The sequence below is a fragment of the Dioscorea cayenensis genome, chromosome 4 (genome assembly GCF_009730915.1).
Source record: "Dioscorea cayenensis subsp. rotundata cultivar TDr96_F1 chromosome 4, TDr96_F1_v2_PseudoChromosome.rev07_lg8_w22 25.fasta, whole genome shotgun sequence".
Taxonomy (NCBI): Eukaryota; Viridiplantae; Streptophyta; class Magnoliopsida; order Dioscoreales; family Dioscoreaceae; genus Dioscorea; species Dioscorea cayenensis.
Genome location: NC_052474.1, coordinates 993,332 through 1,010,778, shown reverse-complemented (window position 1 = coordinate 1,010,778; position 17,447 = coordinate 993,332). Strand labels below are relative to the sequence as shown.

The 17,447-nt window shown below is 32.9% G+C and overlaps 4 protein-coding genes across 4 annotated transcripts; all 4 read right to left on the bottom strand.

Moving 5' to 3' along the window:
* Nucleotides 1–362: 362 nt before the first annotated feature.
* On the bottom strand, nucleotides 363–5,259 carry LOC120257882 (aspartic proteinase CDR1-like). Its single transcript, XM_039265173.1, has 12 exons — nucleotides 4,935–5,259; nucleotides 4,725–4,845; nucleotides 3,798–4,225; nucleotides 3,539–3,695; nucleotides 3,378–3,457; nucleotides 3,175–3,271; nucleotides 2,934–3,006; nucleotides 2,534–2,740; nucleotides 1,788–1,912; nucleotides 1,404–1,505; nucleotides 1,221–1,318; nucleotides 363–1,031 (listed from the first exon to the last, which is right to left on the bottom strand). Exons 1-12 carry the CDS (start codon nucleotides 5,153–5,155, stop codon nucleotides 866–868), a joined length of 1,875 nt encoding a protein of 624 aa, XP_039121107.1. The 5' UTR covers nucleotides 5,156–5,259; the 3' UTR covers nucleotides 363–865.
* Nucleotides 5,260–7,420: 2,161 nt separating this feature from the next.
* On the bottom strand, nucleotides 7,421–8,149 carry LOC120258101 (probable E3 ubiquitin-protein ligase RHG1A). Its single transcript, XM_039265445.1, has one exon. It carries the CDS (start codon nucleotides 8,147–8,149, stop codon nucleotides 7,421–7,423), a length of 729 nt encoding a protein of 242 aa, XP_039121379.1.
* A 2,011-nt stretch (nucleotides 8,150–10,160) lies between these two features.
* LOC120258099 (probable E3 ubiquitin-protein ligase RHG1A) lies at nucleotides 10,161–10,952 on the bottom strand. The gene has a single exon (XM_039265444.1). It carries the CDS (start codon nucleotides 10,950–10,952, stop codon nucleotides 10,224–10,226), a length of 729 nt encoding a protein of 242 aa, XP_039121378.1. The 3' UTR covers nucleotides 10,161–10,223.
* Nucleotides 10,953–13,984: 3,032 nt separating this feature from the next.
* LOC120258097 lies at nucleotides 13,985–15,761 on the bottom strand. The gene is made up of 2 exons (XM_039265442.1): nucleotides 15,671–15,761; nucleotides 13,985–14,727 (listed from the first exon to the last, which is right to left on the bottom strand). The coding sequence occupies exons 1-2, from the start codon at nucleotides 15,759–15,761 to the stop codon at nucleotides 13,985–13,987; spliced, it is 834 nt and encodes a 277-aa protein (XP_039121376.1).
* Nucleotides 15,762–17,447: the final 1,686 nt, after the last annotated feature.

The window sequence follows — 17,447 nt, the reverse complement described above, 5'->3', positions numbered from 1 at the left end:
TTATTTGTATTAATTAACTTAAACTTTGATATTGTCATTTCATCATACATTATATTATCATTTGTTATGAGAAATATTTTATATAAATTTTTTTATTTTATGTATGATATGTATGTTATAGAAGAAAAAAAAAAATTCATGTGGGGCATGCTTCTCTGTAGAGTGGGATCCCCACAAAAGAGTGATTGGGAGAATTTCTCCCCAACAAAAGAGTGGGTAAGGGAACCATCACCCGTGGGGAATGGAAATGAGAACGGGGATTTCATTCCTCACCCATCCCCACATGCATACCTGACAAGGGTCCAACAAAGTTTAGAATTTCATTGCATCCTTTATTACCAACAATAATGGATGGATAAATGTTAAATTTTGGCCTTCAAATGAACTTGCCTAACTGAATCTGAAACTACATATAGTTAAGAGCAAACATACAGCAGGAAAGGACTAAGAAATAGTTATCACACATAGTGTATTAATAAGCATCAAACATCTAGAAAAGATAAACAGAATGCAATCAGGAACATTGTCTTTTAACTGTTAATTGTTGGCGAAGTTTATTATGAATATGCTTGGCAAGTGGTACTGTGGATCTATTTCAGCTCAGATCGAGAAAAGCTTTCCAACAGCACAAATCATCTTAGGCAAATAAAGAGAACAGGCAGGAAGCAACAGCCGCCAATTCATTATATCTTCCATCTATAGTTCTCCCAATTAAAAACCTGAGAACCAAGGAGCTTCAGGTGCTTTGCATTCTCGGTCATTTTCAATCAGTATACTGCTTCTCCAAGATTATACAAATCTTCAGCTTTTAAATCTGTCGTGAATAAAGGCCACAAAGAGATGCTGGCTAAGAAGCATTGATCATCTAAAAAGTCTGGAGCTCCTGCTCAGAAGAAGTAGCCTCTACACGGGTGTATGTCCCTGATACTCTACATCTGTATCTCCGCAATACTACCAACATTGACAGGCTAAGCACTGCAGCAACTAAGATGCCAAAAATCACTGGCACTAAATGCTCATGCCACCATTTCCTGCCATATGAAATTACAGTGTAGTCAATCATTTTAACTTTTAATAACTATAAAAGTCGAAGTAATTAATATTACCATTTGCTATATAAGAAATTTTGACAATAAAGTTGCTTGGTTTGACACAGAAGAAAAGCTTCTGTCCACATTTCTTTAAAAAATAAAAAATAAAAAAAGGGACAAAGCTAGTACCTTTTCAATGGTGGATCAACCTTCCACTTAACCAACTGATAACTGCCTAAATTTTTAGGAAGGTGAACCCGATGTTCAGCTAGACGAGAAATAATGCTCTGTAAGCATGAGATAATGGATTAACATGTTTGCATAGAAAATTTTATCCCAGTATGTATTTAGAAATAGTAGATCATGACTTACCATGGCTGTGTCATTAGAAATGAAGTTAGTAGAATCTGAAGGGATGATAGCACATTTTATCAGGGTAGAATTGCCCAAATTTGTGAAGTTCAGCAAATGAACCTGTCAGAATTTAGACTTGCTAAACTTGGTTAAACAGTATTGGATGAAATTTCCCGACATAGATGTTGTCCCACAAAACCATGTTATGGTAGAGTACAGAATGTCAAAAACTAGGATCTTGAATGACATGGTAAAATGTGAGATTCTTGCAATTATTGATGCCCAATAAAAAAAACCCAGAATATAACTATTGCTACAGTTAAAAAATCTGATCCAAAGAATACCCTTTTCACCTAAACAAAAATAATCAAACAAAACGAACCAGGAAATATAGTATTTCACCTGATTTGCATCAACTTCCAATTGATATGCAATAACTTCTGCGAGCTCCACATCATGAGGCACCAATTCTGGATATTTCACACTCAAAGAGATCTCAAAGGTTATGGCTCCAATTTGAAATTGACCTGAAAAGTTGAGAAAAAATGATCGTAACAAGCATTCCAATGGATGATGAACTCCTTGAGAACACTAAAAACTGCTAAATGTAACCAGGGTCTTAAAGGGAAAGAGGAATTTCAATGGTCTACAGCAGCAACAGTCTAATAGTAACAAGTGATAACTCTAATGATGAACACAGAAAAGGAAGAAGAAAAGTTCTTCACATTTATTCACTAAATAGAAGGAAGGGAATAAGACTATCTTGGTGGAATAACATCACCTTTTCAAAGACACACAATCCTCAAAACACAGATTTTATGTCATCTTTAAGCATCAATGTTGAACTTCTCCTATCAGCATTCCAATTTAAAGAAAAACTGGGCAACTAAAAAAATAAGCATCTTAATAGTAAATGCATCTGCTTGCCATAACCCCCTCCAACTGGTATGTTTATGAATCTAAAACTTTCTGTAATAACTAAACAAAAGAAAGGCTTTATCTTAAAAGTTACTTGGAGAGTAGAAAATAGTTGAAGACAAAGGATAAATTTAATTGAGAGATACAAGGGCTAACAACATAAAGCTACAAACAAGTAATAGTAAGTATTAAATGGTTAAGGCTATCAGCATCTGTGCTTCATACTGGACCTGGTAAATTATAGCTCTGCGGAGCACTAGAAGATGCTGCAGAAGAGTTTTCTCCAGTGTAATTCTTATCATGAGAAGCTGAAGGCATAGATGAAGGTGTAACATCCATATGCAGTGCCTCCCACAAATGGGAACAGTTAGTTTTCCAGAACCCAATTCTTCGGTTTTGACGGTCATATGTGACCAGAATGTTGCGGACAATAATACCTGCAAGATGAAAAGTACATCCCAAGTGAGCAGAAATTAGCATTGAATTGAAAGATAGCACTAAACAGTAAAGGATAATTTTCATTATATAATAACATAAGACCAAATGGAGTAGCATGACAAGAAATAGTTAACGTGAAGAGTAAAAATCACCAAAAAATTTTGAAAATAATTGGAAAATAAGAAACCTTACCACCCAAAAGTGTAGATGGGTCTTCTCCATTTGGAAAAAATCCCATGCAATAAGCATCATGGACCTTCAAATGCTTTATCCAGAAAATAAACAAGGAAAATGAAAATATGTCAATTAGCATATCCATAAAGCCAATACTAAAGACAAGCAAAGAAGCCAGTGGTAACTTAAGTTATATTTTGAATCCCTAAGCACTCTCTACAAAGGAAGCATGATTCTCAATTGCATTTTGTCATCTTACTCGAAACAAGTAGTTTTCTGGAGAAAGAGAGAGTTTTTGTCCACTTCCGAATACCATATCAACCTGAGGAAAGGTCTTCGAGAGTTGGGAGGTGTCGCTGACAGTTACCAGGGAAAATAATTTAAGTGAAGTCTGACACAGAAAAAGCATCCCTTCAAGAAGTGAAAGAATGTATCTCTAAATTTATTTGCTAGACATATTACCTTCCAGCACCAGAAAAACAAATGTCTTTGTAATTTGGATCTGGACCAGGAATTTGTTTGAGATGTAGATTATTGATGATCTACAAGAACCAGATAAATGGCATGAAGGAAAACACCTTATATTATTGTATACATAATGAAAACCAAAGAAGATATCTTACAGAATCTCTGAACAGTGTGAAAGCCTCTTCTGGTAGGTATGCATATGTTGTACCACTGTCCAAGATGGTTCCATGTTTTCTATCAAAGACCTTAGGATCTATCTGCAGCCGCTTTCCAGCCACATGTATTTCTTTCAGATCAACATTGTAATAGGGGCTGTTGACATTCCAATACTGTTGTAAATTCGTGAGTTGTGTCAATTATATTATTAAGCAAGATCATACACTCTTTACTCCAGCAAGAAATGGCCCACAGTACCTGCGAAAGGGATCTGAACGTGAAAATACCATCTCAGGAGGAGGAGATACACCACCGAGAACCATTGCACCCCCACCAATATCCATGCCACCATAGCATAAAGAAAATGAATCATTTATCACACCCTTCTCAACCAATTGATCCATGATACTGAGCTCACCACGACCAAGACCCATTATCCCATCAGCATGTTGACTGAAGAGATCGCCAGTTTCAGAATTTTCACAACCAAAAACAGCACGTTGGGGTTCAAGTGTGCTTTGATTTCCAAATGACACAATGTCCTTACCAAGAACCCCACTGCTAGAGCTCATTTCCGCATATTGCCTCTCATAAGTGCACTGCATCAACTCCTCATTGCACGTACAATCTGCATTGCACTTTACTGGCTCATATGATTTTGACAATTCAGGTTGAAATTGAGGATCCTAACATCAAGTAAAAATTTCAGAGAATAAAGAAAACATGTAAACATTAGTACGCCACCTACAAAAAGGCTATCAACATTCAACAAAGCACAAAAGCAGATTTCACTCAATAACAGTATATTTTCATAAAAATTATATTCCAAGAAGCATTTTTGAGGCTGAACTTGAAAGACTAGCATACAGTGACATTTCCTATCATGTTCAACCAAGGGAAAATTCATTTGAGGGACTTGATTGATGCCAGGAAACATAATGAAGCATTAAAATGTAGAAAATTCTCAACAATAAAATCAATTGCCATGCAGTCAAAAAAGGGAAAATTTGATTATAGATTTGTATAAATATCCAATGCATGCAAAAGAGAAAACATATGATAATATGTGAATAACAATTCAATACACATGAGATTCCAAAATGCACTTTTCCAGTACTTCATATACGCAATAACTCAAAAATCAACCAAATGAGGAAAACAAAGAAACTTAGGTCACCAGGATACCTGGTGGCTGCCGCAACCATCGCACGGCGAGCAGGGGACGTAAGTCACCGTGCTACCGGTATCCACAATAAGAGCAAACTCCTGCGGCGGCGTCCCAATCCAAATGCGAGCAGTATAATACCTACAAAAAAACCGCAACCCAAGAAACAATCAACCCTAGGGCTTCAAATAGAAAACAAGATGAGAAGAACGGAGGTTGGTGCGAGGTACCCATTGGTGAGGAGATCGTCGTAGAGCCTCATGCGGGCGATTGGGCGATCGGGGAGCAGATCAGCACGGAGTTGCCGGCGCTCGGCATCGTCAGGACGGCGCTTGGAGAAGGCGAGAGGGAGGAAAGCGGGGGCCGAAGAATGTTCGAGGGCAAGAAGGAGGTGGGCAGCGAGGAGGATGAGGGCGGTGGCGGAGGTGGCGCGGTCCAGCGGGCGCGGCATGGCGGTGGAGTGATGGGGTTTCTCGGTGAGCGCTGTGGAGGAGAAGATCGGGCCCGGTTTTCGCGGTTCAAAAGAGATCTTAGAGAACGATGATGAGCGCGGCCGACGGTGTCGGTTAGGCGCCTCTCGGTCCCATTTAAATGTGGCAGGCTTTTGACCCGGCCCGGGTTCATGAACCAGTTGGTTGTGCTCGACTTGATGAGGTTTTTAAGTGGGATTTTTTTTTTTTTTTAATAAATGAAGACCCTTGAATAATTTGGATACTCATTGGAAAAATTAAGTGACGAATAATATTTTATCCCTTACTTATGTGAGTCCATGAAGTGAAGCCGCATTCAAGGTATTAACTCCCTCGCACACGCCCCTACAAGGATGTTCGAGATAATAACTCACGCACGATAAAAATACTAACATGTGCTCATCACTTTTGTCTAAAAAAAACAAAAATGGAGGCCAAAGTGATAACCGTACTTGACTTTTATGTAGTAAATTATGTAATTAATCAAAATTCAACTCTCTCATAATACATGGTTGAGAAATAATAATAATAAATACGTATTTGGCATGTTTTACGCATATTATTTAAAAAAATACAATGATAATTCATAGGTGTAAATAATAGAAGATCATTCATCATTTAAGCGGATGGTTTTTTAACTCAAATCCTTATATGTACAATATCAACTACAAATCATTAATTCCAGCTATGTTTTGGTCAGTTATATGATTTTTTTTTTTTCTTGTATTTTGTTCAATCAAGGCCAAAAAAAACTAAGTACCACTTTAATTATATTTCAAATTAACAGCATCATGATTAGAAATACCATTTTGGTGGCTATTGGTTTATTCCAAAACTTGTTGAATTACAATGTTGTATCTGGTAATAATCATTGATGGTGTTAGGATGGATGAATTTGACCATGCTTTAATGTGTGTCATAATAACTGCAGATCAGGAACTGCAAGATTTTTTACACATCAAAAAATCAACCATAAATATCCTCCTCTTGAAAATGAGATGGATATGAAAGAGCATTATAACCTTTTTACACAAATTAAACCAACATGTGATCAATTGATCAACAACCTTCTTGATTGAAAAAATATTTCATCCACAAGAAATTATATTATCCTTTCACCACAATCATCACCAACAGAAAATTTTGGATGGTCCTAAATTTAGAAATACAAACGATATTCAAATAGTTCACTAAAATGTAAATTCTAAAATTTCAATTATTAAAAATAGTTAGGAAGTTATATAATATATCTTATATACTACATAAATTAGATTATCTTGATAGCCCAAATGATCAATCTTATTTAAATTCAAATTAAATAAGCATACTTAAATTGTTGTATAATTTTCATGCAATATGGCAATCAATTGCAGAAAACTAAACCAAATAAAGACTTATTTGTGACGTATTTTAAGATAAAAATTGCATAACTTGCATATAATTATGTTTATTTGGGGATCCATTTGCTTGTTAAAAATTAAATGTATTTTAACATTAATTATGTTTACTTTAAGGTATTATTACTTTCTATTTAACTAATTGCATTTTAAAAATTAAATTTATTTTAACATTAATTAGTTCCAAATAATGGTCAGACACAATTACTTAAAAACACAATTTAATAAACCATTAACTAAAACACCAATTGGGTTCAAACTTAAATTCAAAGCTTGCTCCTATCCGTCCTTAATTTGTTTTCACAGCTCTTGTTTTAACTAGTATTTTTCTGCTGTAGTAAGTATGCTTTGACAGTGAGATTAAAGGAAGAATTGTGCATGTCAGAGATCTAGCTAATAAATGAGATTTTAATTAAATATTTTGGTGAAAGTAATCAATATGTTCATATAAGCTCAAAAGAACATCAACTTTATAACAATTTGTTCAGCATGTAGAAACATGGAGCAAATAACAATAATAATCTTAATGTTGCCCCAAAAAAAAAATAAAAGAAAAAGAAAATTAACATGGACACTGCATGCTAATCCACAGTACGTTACCACACAAATCAGATATCAGAAAACAACAATTGCAATAATAGACTGTTACTGAAGCAAAATAACAACAAAATTAACTCTGATTTAACACTCTTATTCAGCTGCCTCGAATATGCATAGTATAATTTTCAATATCCAATTAAGAAACATGTATTATCCAGAACTGTATACTATATACAAATTAACATCACACATATTATATATTTAGACCTGTACAGTTTCCAAATATATCTCTGCACTGCACTTAATTAACTATGAATCCAACTCTTCATGCAACGTGAATCTACAAAGCGGGCAAGAATCCTTCCGCACAAACCAACTATCAATGCAGCCACCATGAAAAAGATGAGAGCACGGCAAACGTTTGACCTCAACACCAGCAACAAACTCTTCCAAACATATCATGCAGCTCACTGCTTCTTCGTCGTCACGAAACACTTCGGTCACCAAGCTCTCCAAAAGTGCATGTGATGCCGGACATGCACTCAATTCAGCATCTTCAAATGATTCCCGGAGAATCCCATCCAAATCCTCATCTGGCACAAGCTCCACCACATCCAAGTTGATGAAGATCTCATTATAACCATCTCGGACAAAGGACATCATAAAATTAGAGATGTCGGAGACCATCCATCGACGCCTTTCAATGGACAATGTTGCACCGGTTGACGTGTTCCTGATCATAGAGTTGATGGTTTGCTCTGCAGAGAAGCGCTGATTGAAATCCTGGATATCCAACATGAATCTCTTTGTTTCAGTTGTTAATGGTAGTGGTTGCTCTGCTAAATTTGTGAAACTGGAGAACGTGTAAGTGGTAAACTTTAAGTCAATTGTGAGTGGAGGAGGAGGTGGTGTGTTGTCGGTGAAAACATGATGAATATCCAAATTGCCTAATGAACTATGGATTGTGTAGAACCAGTTAGGATCATCACTGAAAGGGCTTTGACGAACAGTGGGAGAAGACATGATGGAAGAAGACATGGTTGTTTTCTCTTGATCACAGAGATAGGAGAGAAAAGAAGTATAAGAGATTTAATTGGAAAGCAAAAGAAAGGTTTATTGGTCTTTATATAACTAGTCACTAGTCATATATTAGTTTGAGTTTGAGTAGAAGATTGAGTGAGTTTATGTTTGGAAAGTATTCATATTTAATATTTATTAATTAGGGACTGTTTTTAGATTTTATATTTGAATTTTGTTTGTTTTATTTATCTTGTTATCACCAATGTTGATTTGATGATTAAAAAGGAAGGTTTTTTAAAGAGTGAGAAATATATTAGTTAATTTTATAATTTGAATTTCTTTCTTTTTTTTTTTAAATAATGTTTAGATTCCTGGGTTTTTAAATATAAATCACCGAGGGTTGTTTCATTTCTAGAAGTTTAGAAATATTTAATTTTTGAAAAAGAGATTAGATATTTTATCCGGTATTAAATGAAAAATCATTTAAAATTTTAACAAAAATAACTAATTCATTAATTTTGCAAATTAGGATTTTTTTTATTGCTTAATTCATTTCTTACCTCTTGTGATGATATCGAGCTAAAATCTAATATTTAATATATATATATATATATATATATATATGGATAAACCATGAGATGAATAAAACCTTCTATCTTTATTTGCCTTAGAGATGACAAATAACAATTTAAAAATCTCATTTTTTTTGTGGTTATTATCTATATAGTGTATCAAATTAAATACAGGATATTTAATTTAAATTCTCATTTTCAGTGTATATATATATTCTTTATTTTAGTATTTATAAATTGCGATTAAAACTAACCTATCAAAATAAATAATTTACGTGATGACGGATTAATTTCAAATTACATGGCCTAAACAAACATTTTTTTATGGTTAAAAAATCACATGCTTGTATTTTATTTTTTACTCATTTTTTACTCATATTATTTCTTATCACATATTTAATATTTAAATCAAATTTTAAAATTTTTTATTCATGTTTAAGAAAATGATGAAAGAGCAATAAACCTTTTTAACATTTGTCAACCCAAGACACATGCATGGTCAATTGATGAACAACTTTCATATACAAGAAAATGATTGAGGAGATATTTCATAGACAAGAAATTATATTATTGTTTCACATCAATCATCATCCGCAACTAAAAAATTTGAAGTGGGCCCCTTGGCCTCTTGCTCCATAACAAGGAGTTACCATTACGAAGGTGTTGATAATTTCAATTGGCAAAAATTGTGAGAAGCTTATATTTATATAATATAACTTACACCACATAAAGACAAAGCACTGTTTTAACTAGTATTTATCTGTTGTGGTATGCTTTGGCAGTGAGATTAAAGGAAGAATTGTGTCAAAGATATCGATCTAATAAATTAATGAGATTTTAATTAAATGTTTTAGAGAATTTAATTTGTGCTTTCACCCATCAAAACAACCATCCCCTTTAGAGTCGTTAGTTCGACATCCAAGAAAAATGGAGTAAATAATAATAATAATATTCATGTTGCCCAAACGAACAAAAAAAAACTGGATCTTGTTTTTTTTTTTTAGAAAATAATTTTGGAGATTTCTTTTTTATTAATCACTTATGTTTTTTTTTACTGAAGTGTGTGAATAAACCACAAATTTATTGAAAAAGAAACAACAATATAAAATAGGAAACTCCTCTCACCAGTGGTGAGGAGATACAAAATACCACAAAAAAAATAAAAAGCAAGGATAAAAATTTAAATAGACAAAAAACACTGTCGGACATCTCAGGTCTGCCCAAATAATTAAAAGGAGGAGTGTCTACTCTTGAACTGTGAAGCAGAATAACAAATATTCAATTATATTATCTTTAATTAGTAGTATATATTATCTTTATTTCTAATATATACTTTTCAAATATCTCTACAGCGGTGAAGCAGATTAACAAAAACATTAATAACTCTAAATTAATTCAACACTCTTATTCAGCTGCCTCAAATATGCATAGCATAATTTTCAATACAAATTAACATCACACATATTATATATTTAGACCTGTACAGTTTCCAAATATATCTCTGCACTGCACTTAATTAACTATGAATCCAACTCTTCATGCAACGTGAATCTACAAAGCGGGCAAGAATCCTTCCGCACAAACCAACTATCAATGCAGCCACCATGAAAAAGATGAGAGCACGGCAAACGTTTGACCTCAACACCAGCAACAAACTCTTCCAAACATATCATGCAGCTCACTGCTTCTTCGTCGTCACGAAACACCTCCGTCACCAAGCTCTCCAAAAGTGCATGTGATGCCGGACATGCACTCAATTCAGCATCTTCAAATGATTCCCGGAGAATCCCATCCAAATCCTCATCTGGCACAAGCTCCACCACATCCAAGTTGATGAAGATCTCATTATAACCATCTCGGACAAAGGACATCATAAAATTAGAGATGTCGGAGACCATCCATCGACGTCTTTCAATGGACAATGTTGCACCGGTTGACGTGTTCCTGATCATAGAGTTGATGGTTTGCTCTGCAGAGAAGCGCTGATTGAAATCCTGGATATCCAACATGAATCTCTTTGTTTCAGTTGTTAATGGTAGTGGTTGCTCTGCTAAATTTGTGAAACTGGAGAACGTATAAGTGGTAAACTTTAAGTCAATTGTGAGTGGAGGAGGAGGTGGTGTGTTGTCGGTGAAAACATGATGAATATCCAAATTGCCTAATGAACTATGGATTGTGTAGAACCAGTTAGGATCATCACTGAAAGGGCTTTGACGAACAGTGGGAGAAGACATAATGGAAGAAGACATAGTTGTTTTCTCTTGATCACAAAGACTGGAGAAAATAGAAAGAGAAGAGAGTTAATTGGAAAGCAAAAGAAAGGTTTCATTCTCTTTATATAACTAGTTTTTAATCATATATTATGATATGGATATTATGATATGGATTGAGTTTGAATTTGAGTAGGACTAGTTAGTTTATATTTAGAAGTATTCATATTTAATAGTTAGGGGCTGTTTTTAGATTTTATATTTGATTAATTTTGTTTGTTTTATTTATGTTGTTATCACATGTGGGAATTTTATGAATAAAAAAAAAGGGTATTTTAAAATGTAAGAAATATATTTGTTCATTTTATGATTTGATTTTTTTTTTAAATAATGTTTAGAATTTGGAGATTTTTTTTATAACCCTGGATTATCTTTATTTCTAGAAGTTGATAAATATTTTATTTTTGAAAAATAAAAATTTTATCCATTGCCAAATAAAAAAATTCATTTAAAATTTTAACAAAAATTACGTAATTCATTAGTTTAAAATAAATCTCCTTTTGCAAATTGGCTTACTTTAATGCTTTTCATATCTTAATTACGTCCTGTAATAATATCCGGCTAAAAACCAATATTTTTTTTAAAAAAAATATGGACAAACTATGAGATGGATGAACCCCTCAGACAAACAAATCTCATTTGGTGTGGTTATTATCTATATAGTATATCAAATTAAACACTGAATATTTAATTTAAATTCCCATTCAACGTGTATATATATATTATTCTAATATTTATAAACTGCGGTTAAAACTAACCTACCAAAATAAATAATTTTATGTGGTAAGAGACTGATTTCAAAACACATGACCCAAACATACATTCTTTATGGTTAAAAATATCAGACTTATAATTTATTTATTTTTTATTCAAATTTTTTCTCATGTTATTTCTTATTACATGTTAAATATTTAAATCAAATTTAAATTTTGTTCTCATATTTAAGAAAATGATGAAAGAGCGATAAAACTTTCTAATACTAGTCAAACCAAGACAAAGTCAATTGATCAACAACCTTCATATACAAATATATATATATATATATATATATGATTGAAGAGATATTTCATATAGAAAAAGTTAAATTATTGTTTTACATCAATCATCAGTAATTGAGAAAACCAGAGTTGGCCCCTTGGCCTCTTGCTCCATAGAAAGAAGTTACCATTGTGAATGTGGTGATAGTTTTTAATTTTTATTGTCAAAAATTGCTAGAAGCTTATATTTATATAATATAACTTACGTCACATAATTTAGATTATCCTAATAGTTTAAATGGCTAATCTTATTCAAATTCAAATAAAATAAGCAACGTAAACTTTATTATAATTTTTATGGAATATGGGGACTGCTTATGGAAGACAACCAAATGGAGACCTATTTGTTATGCATTCGAAGATAAAAATTAGATAACTTGTATGTAATTGTGTTTATTTGGGGATTCATTTGTTTGTTCTTTGATGTGTTATTACACTTTATCTAACTAATTGCATCTTAAAAAGTATAATTAATACTTTAAATTTGATTAGTTCCAAATAATTGTGGGTCACAATTGTTAAAAAAAAAATAAAAAATTAACAAACAATCAACCAAAACACAAACAGGGTTCAAACTTAGATTTAAAAAATTGCTCATATCCATCGTAAATCTGTTTTTACAGCTTTTGTTCCTCATTGTGGAGCTGCTTCCATTTCTTTCACCAGACATCCCTACATATATATACAAGTGGAAATATAAAAGTACATATAAAAGGAAACATTGCTTTTACATCTAGAAGCATATACAAGTAAAAATCACATTTCCAATGTTTATATATATATATATATATATAGTAATATGTATAGGAGGCTCAATATTTTGGGATGTTCGTAGATTTAAAATTTACGAATGTCCCCCAAGGACCATTAGATTAGCATATAATGCCCCCTCTCCAACAATACAACACTCGATCCCTTGTTCTCTCTCTGCTCACATATTTTCTTTCTTATTTTTTCAAATCTACAAACCTTCGTAAACATCCACAAAATTACATTATATATATATATATATATATTATGCAGGTGCAAATACATAAATTGTAGGGTTGGGCGAATTGCAAAAGAAAAAAAATAATAAAATTTTTACAATTTTTTTAAAATTTATATTCATTAATTTATAGTTTTGTTTATAAAAATCATAGTCAAATAATACATTTTTACAAAAACTATATTAAAAATATAATTTTATATATTATATAAATTAATTTATAAAAAACCAAAACTAAAACATAGATTTTTCAAAACTATATATACTACATAATATAATTTATAAAATATCAATAGATTAGATCAAATAATAAATTTTTGTAAATTTTTTTGTAATTATTATGTTTTTGATGATTGGTATTGATTTGTGATATTTAAAAAAATAAAAGTAAAAACCTCAGAGAGAGAGAGAAGTAAAAAGTCAGTCAGAATTATTTTCATTAAAACAAAGCACTGGTATTTTTCTGTTGTGGTATGCATTGGGAGTGAGATTAAAGGAAGAATTGTTCATGTCAGATATCTAATAAATTAATGAGATTTTCATTAGATGTATAAGTAAATTTTGTGCAGCCACTTTAATTAGTGTCGTTAGTTCATGCTGGAAACATGGACTAAAAAATAATAATAATAATATTCATGTTGCCAGAAAGGCCAAAAACAAAAACCGGTGAAGCAGAATAACAAAAGCGTTAACTCTGAATATTTAATACTCATATATATATTCAGCTGACTAAAACATACATAGTATAATTTTCAATATCCAAAAACACATAATATCCGAATCTATATATCCACCATATATATATATATATATATAAATATCACACATATTATCTAGAACTATATATATATAGTTTTCAAATATCTCTGTACGTTCTCGAGTTCGAAATCTCTCAAGTACAATATAAAAAATAATAAAAAGATGTTTGTCATCAATTTGTCAAAACGTAACTATGAATTTATATATCCAACTCTTTTTCATCATTTTCAAGCATGCAACGTGAATCTACAGAGCGGGCAAGAATCTCTCCGAGCAAACCAACCATCAATGCAATCTCCATGAAAAACATGAGAGCATGGCAAACGTTTGACCTCAGTGCCAGCAACAAGCTCTTCTAAACATATCATGCAGCTCACCTCTTCTTCTTCATCAAGGAACACCTCAGTCACCAAGCTCTCCAAAAGCACCTGTGATGCTGGACAAGCAATACTAAATTCAGATTCTTCAAATGATTCCTGGAGAATCCCATTCAAATCCTCATCTTGCACAAGATCCACCACTTCCAAGTTGATGAAGATATCATTATACGCAGCACAGATACCATACCGGACAAAGGTCAGCATAAAATCAGCGATATCAGATACCATTAATTGACACCTTTCAACGGACAATGCTGCTCCGGTTGAGGTGTTCATGAACATAGTGTTTATGGCCAGTTCTGCAGAGAATCTCTGATTGAATTCCTGGATATCCAACATGAATCTCTTTGTTTCAGTTGTTAATATGAGTCCATGTTCGTCAAAATTAATGGAATTGGAGATCATCTGACTGCCAAAGTTTAAATCAATTGTGAGTGAAGGAGGAGGTGGATGACTGTTAGGTCCAAGGCGGCTGAGATCCAAATTGCCTAATGGTCTATGGATTGTGTAGAACCAGTTAGGATCATCGCTGAAAGGGCTTTGCCGAACAGTGCAACAAGGCAGGATTGGAGAAGGCATGGTTGTTTTCTCTTGATCACAAGACAAGATCAGAAAAACAAAAGAAAAGAGAATTAATTAATTGGAAAGCAAAAGAAAGGTTTTATGGTCTTTGTCTTTATATATAACTAGCAACTATAGCCACTAGTCATATATATAAATATATATATACTATGATATGGATTCAGTTTGAATTTGAGTAGGACTGAGTGAGTTTATATTTAGAAAGTATGTATATTTTAATTTTGTTTGTTTTATTTATCTTGTTATCGCCAATTGGAATCTGATGATTAAAATAGGAAGGTGTTTTAAAAAGTTAGAAATATATTTGTTAATTTTACCATTTGAATTTGTCTGGGAAAATATTTTTTAGATTTTGGAGATTTTTTTTTATTTTTTATAAATCACCGTGATTATCTTTTTTTGTAGAAGGTAATAAATGATTTGTTTTTGAAAAAGAGATAAAAAATTTTATCATTACCAAATAAAACAACTCATTTAAAATTTTAGCAAAAAAGCTAATCCATTATTTTTAAAGTAAGTTTTTTTTGGGCTCATATTTAGATTCCTTTTATGTTTTTTTGTCATAATGGGAACCTCTGTAATAATATCCAACTAAAAATGAATACATTTTTTTTACAAAAATGTGGACGATTGAACAATGAGATGGATAAAATTCTTGACCTTCTTTCGTGTAGTATGGGACAAATCACTATCTAAGAAACTCATTTTGTAATGAGTAATGATAAATGCACCGAATTCAATTCCCGAATTCGGTGCACGAATGACCTGGCAACCAGATCATTTTTAATTTTTTTTTTAAATAATTTAGCAACTTTGCTGCACGTGGTTATTTTGCATCAACTTTATAATGGCCAGCAACTTTACTTTGTTTATTATTTTTTATTCAACCCGTGAACACCCCCTCTTCTCTTCTCTCCTCACCGCCACTATGAGTCCCTCTTCTCCCCTCACCTTGCTTCGCCGTCGTCGCCGTTAAGCCCCCTGTCACTGTTGTCACGCTTAAGTCCACTGTCGGCGCTATCGCTGGAGAGCCTCTCGTCATTGCTATTGCGTTTGAGCCACATCGCCGTTGTTGCCGTTGTCGCCAGTTGTGTCCCGACTCACGTATATCTTTTTAGATTTTTGAGTGATGATGCATGTTGAAATTTGTTCTTTAGGGATGCTAAAAGCCATTTGTAATGCTTCTTTGAATTTGTGGTTCGAAATTTGAAATGAGAATCTACTGGTTCTAGATTATTGTTTAGTGGAAGCTCATTTGGATACATTGAACTTATTTTTGATGATATATCACTCAATTTGTATTTTGTTTGTTAGATTTTTGTTGTATGTTGTAGTTTTTTTGCAGATTTTTGAGTGTGGAAAAATATATTACTTAGTTTGTTGTTGTTTGTTGTATTTTGTTTGTAGAAGTTATTTGCAGATTTTGAGTGATATTATGCACTTTTATAGTTCATGAGAATTTGTATTTTGGTGATTGAAGTATCATAGTTCATGAGAATTTATGTAGCCGTTTTTTGAATGTTCAATCCAGTCATCTTGGAGAAGCTCATGCATATTGAAAATTATCTATGTTCTTCTCTTTTCCAGCAATTAATACACTTATGGATTTGTGTATCATGGCAGCAACTGGAATCACAACTTTATCTCAAGAGACAATATCTAACAAATGAGCACAAAATATTTAACATGCTAATAAATAAATAAATAAATGCTAATAATGATAATAATAATAACAACAATCAAAATAGCATGGGATAAGTTTCAAATTTTTCTGGACACTGGCAAACTAAACAAAGAGGTCATCCGCAAATACCAATATTTGAGAGCATGGGCATAATGTCAACCACATATGAGAGCAGGAGATGCCATTACAACCAATTAGAATGTGCCTTGTGCAACTCAAGAACCTAGTGTGCGCAGTCCCTGAGCATTTCCAAATCCAACTCATTTAAAATTTTAGCAAAAAAGCTAATCCATTATTTTTAAAGTAAGTTTTTTTTGGGCTCATATTTAGATTCCTTTTATGTTTTTTTGTCATAATGGGAACCTCTGTAATAATATCCAACTAAAAATGAATACATACAAAAATGTGGACGATTGAACAATGAGATGGATAAAAATTCTTGACCTTCTTTTCGTGTAGTATGGGACAAATCACTATCTAAGAAACTCATTTTGTAATGAGTAATGATAAATGCACCAATTCAATTCCCGAATTCGAGTGCACGAATGATCTCAGCAACCGGATCATTTTTAATTTTTTTAAATAATTTAGCAACTTTCTGCACGTGGTTATTTTGCATCAACTTTATAATGGCCAGCAACTTTACTTTGTTTATTATTTTTTATTCAACCCGTGAACACCCCCTCTTCTCTTCTCTCCTCACCGCCACTATGAGTCCCTCTTCTCCCCTCACCTTGCTTCGCCGTCGTCGCCGTTAAGCCCCCTGTCACTGTTGTCACGCTTAAGTCCACTGTCGGCGCTATCGCTGGAGAGCCTCTCGTCATTGCTATTGCGTTTGAGCCACATCGCCGTTGTTGCCGTTGTCGCCGTTGTGTCCCCGTCTACGTATATCTTTTTTTAGATTTTTTTTGAGTGATGATGCATGTTGAAATTTGTTCTTTAGGGATGCTAAAGCCATTTGTAATGCTGCTGAATTTGTGGTTCAGAATTTGAAATGAGAATCTACTGGTTCTAGATTATTGTTTAGTGGAAGCTGCTGGATAC

What these genes read in the sequence shown, in the direction of transcription:
- LOC120258101 (XM_039265445.1), bottom strand. Translation starts at nt 8,149, where the DNA reads ATGTCTTCTTCCATCATGTCTTCTCCCACTGTTCGTCAAAGCCCTTTC.
- LOC120257882 (XM_039265173.1), bottom strand. Translation starts at nt 5,155, where the DNA reads ATGCCGCGCCCGCTGGACCGCGCCACCTCCGCCACCGCCCTCATCCTC. An exon ending in CGTTCAGATCCCTTTCGCAG is followed by an intron (nt 3,696 to 3,797) that starts GTACTGTGGGCC and finishes GAATGTCAACAG; the next exon opens with CCCCTATTACAATGTTGATC. An exon ending in CCCATCTACACTTTTGGGTG is followed by an intron (nt 2,741 to 2,933) that starts GTAAGGTTTCTT and finishes TTCATCTTGCAG; the next exon opens with GTATTATTGTCCGCAACATT.
- LOC120258099 (XM_039265444.1), bottom strand. Translation starts at nt 10,952, where the DNA reads ATGTCTTCTTCCATTATGTCTTCTCCCACTGTTCGTCAAAGCCCTTTC.
- LOC120258097 (XM_039265442.1), bottom strand. Translation starts at nt 15,761, where the DNA reads ATGACGAGAGGCTCTCCAGCGATAGCGCCGACAGTGGACTTAAGCGTG. An exon ending in GGCGACGACGGCGAAGCAAG is followed by an intron (nt 14,728 to 15,670) that starts GTGAGGGGAGAA and finishes CTTGTGATCAAG; the next exon opens with AGAAAACAACCATGCCTTCT.